The 2,317-nt window shown below is 36.7% G+C and overlaps 1 protein-coding gene across 8 annotated transcripts in view; it reads right to left on the minus strand.

The window, feature by feature from the left end:
* Positions 1 to 2,317, minus strand: part of LOC119586518 (neurofibromin-like) — a gene marked incomplete at its 5' end in the record, with an annotated part of 66,980 nt that overhangs the window by 36,570 nt on the left and 28,093 nt on the right. For all 8 annotated transcript variants that reach the window (XR_005229956.1, XM_037935267.1, XM_037935261.1 and 5 more), the window contains 5 exon segments: positions 28 to 211; positions 790 to 970; positions 1,215 to 1,352; positions 1,670 to 1,771; positions 1,998 to 2,162. Coding sequence is in view for 7 of the 8 variants with exons in the window: in XM_037935267.1 (XP_037791195.1) it covers positions 28 to 211; positions 790 to 970; positions 1,215 to 1,352; positions 1,670 to 1,771; positions 1,998 to 2,162 (770 nt within the window).

Genomic DNA, 2,317 nt, shown 5'->3' on the forward strand with positions numbered 1-2,317 from the left:
TAAGCAAAAACTCCTAATTCTCCCTACCTTGTAAGGTTGGGCAGCCATGGCGTCATGTACTCAAGACACAAATGCTTGAGTTCGATGCTGGAAGCCCTGAAGCCCTGTATGCACTCCTCCAGGAACTCTAGCGTCAGGTGAGGCTCATTAGCTGCCAACTTCTCACTGACACTCTTGATGAAGATGGTGTTATTGGATGGAATGCACAACCCTGTGTAAGAGATGACATTAAATTTTCTCAATCCTTGGCACTTCGGTTATCATTTGGAGAGAAAGAGCATACACCCATTCTTATTCCAGTATAAATGGTATAGCCAGCATTAATAAGACATTCATCAACATATTTTTCTGTGCACTATTACCTTTCCAAATCATAACTAAGTACAAATTAAATACATATGCCCTTAGCCCTTTATCTGCAGATGGCATCAATATCATGCCTCCATTATCTCAGTCTCACAATAGTTTATAGCCCTTTACAGCATGACGGCTGGAAACTTTTGCTGGAATTTAAATAATATCTGAACAAAACCTTGACTTTATTGGTGCATACGTGGAATGAAAACATATGCACCAGTTACCTGCTTGTGGTGCAGTGACACATTTTTGTTTTCCCTGGAGTTAGACCTTTTGGCATTTCAGCTAACTCAGAATCACTGTATTAATATCCCCTTGACCCCTACTATACAATACACAAAAATGGCCATATGCCCTGCATTCTCATACGTTTCTTCTACTTCTCAGATTTACTGTAGAAAAAACAAACATATCTAAAGTGTGATCCCTTACCTGAAGTTTCTAATAGCTGTCCTTCAATTTTCAAGTCAAAGGTGGCAGTGAGAGCACAAAGGAGATTGTAAGCTGCTGTTCTCAGGTTGGGGTCTAAGGAACCCAGGTTTAGTAGCGCCATATTGAGCAAGGTGCCTGGAACATCCTTTGGCCGAATCTTCTGGTGCACTGTTACTGAGTCCTTTAGAAATAAGTAACAACCATTAAGAATTAACATGACAATCTAATAAAATTGATATTAAGAAAAGGACTGTTAATAAAATTCAAATATCATTACATACATATGCTCTGCCTGTAGCAGTGCAAAAAGTAAGAGCATTAATATTTTGTACATATGTAACTCTGAATAAGTTTAATTAAGATCAGGTACCTACAGTTATGAGCTACCCTGGAATAAAAACAATAAAAATGTATAAAATACTCACTGGCTGAGAAAGTTCCCATCTTGCTCTGATATGAATAATAGCTTGGACAATACTGTCACAGTCATTATGAATGAATGACAGGGGTCCAGATTCATTTGCAATGGTCAAGGTGAACTGGTTGTCATCCACAAGACAAACCTGGACAGTGAGAAAGGTATGCATCATTACCAATTTTGCAATGAACCCACTCATCACAATATTTCATAGATCAACTTTAGGAAATCTCATTCCCTCCTATATATTAATGTTACATCTTCATCACAATAGTGTAAGACATCCAAATCATATCATGAGAACAACTGAAACAATATTAAGAGATACAAGGTTCAAAGACAAATCATGTTTATCAGATGGAAAAAAAAAGTAATTTATTACACAGAAATTCCTCTATTACTACTTTATCCACAAAAACTAGATGCAGTTGGATACACTAAAATGGCACTAATATACTCTACCTCTTCAATCTCTGAAGCGTAGTAAACATCATTGAGAAGTACAGAATGGGACAACACTTTGGTCTTCTCTGCTGAGGTTACCTGGATTGCTGAAGGACCCACCTGTAATCAAGGCAAAGCTGTAAATTCTAACATTCAATGGCATTCTTATTCCTAAGACATATGTATGTTATCACTGTACTATACTGACCTATACAATTATGCTATTATTCATATTCTCAAGCCCTTATAAACAGGTAAAATTAGATGATAACAACAAAACAAGGATAAAAAAAAAAATCTCTAATAAACATTATTAATATATTTCATAATCAAATCCCATTCTTACTTTGATAGCAACTTTTGTGTCTTTATGAGACAATTTGAGTGCATTATTGAAGACTTTAAGATCCTCATCTAAGGAAGTAGTTGCCCCTGGTAGCTTCTGTTGGTCAGGCTCAATGTAGTCATTTAGCCGTGCTGGTGCATCCAAGAAAATCAGTTTCTTGTGACCCTGTGAAGAAATGGAGTATATAAAGTACACATAACTGCAGAAGCCTCAGCTCCCCTATTCCCTTTAGGAAAACATATGAGACTAGGCACATGAGATAATATCAACACAAGGTGAAAAATGTGGTCTGTGTTTTCTTCATTGGAAAGGTGATATGT

This window comes from Penaeus monodon, chromosome 21, assembly GCF_015228065.2.
Source record: "Penaeus monodon isolate SGIC_2016 chromosome 21, NSTDA_Pmon_1, whole genome shotgun sequence".
Classification (NCBI taxonomy): domain Eukaryota; kingdom Metazoa; phylum Arthropoda; class Malacostraca; order Decapoda; family Penaeidae; genus Penaeus; species Penaeus monodon.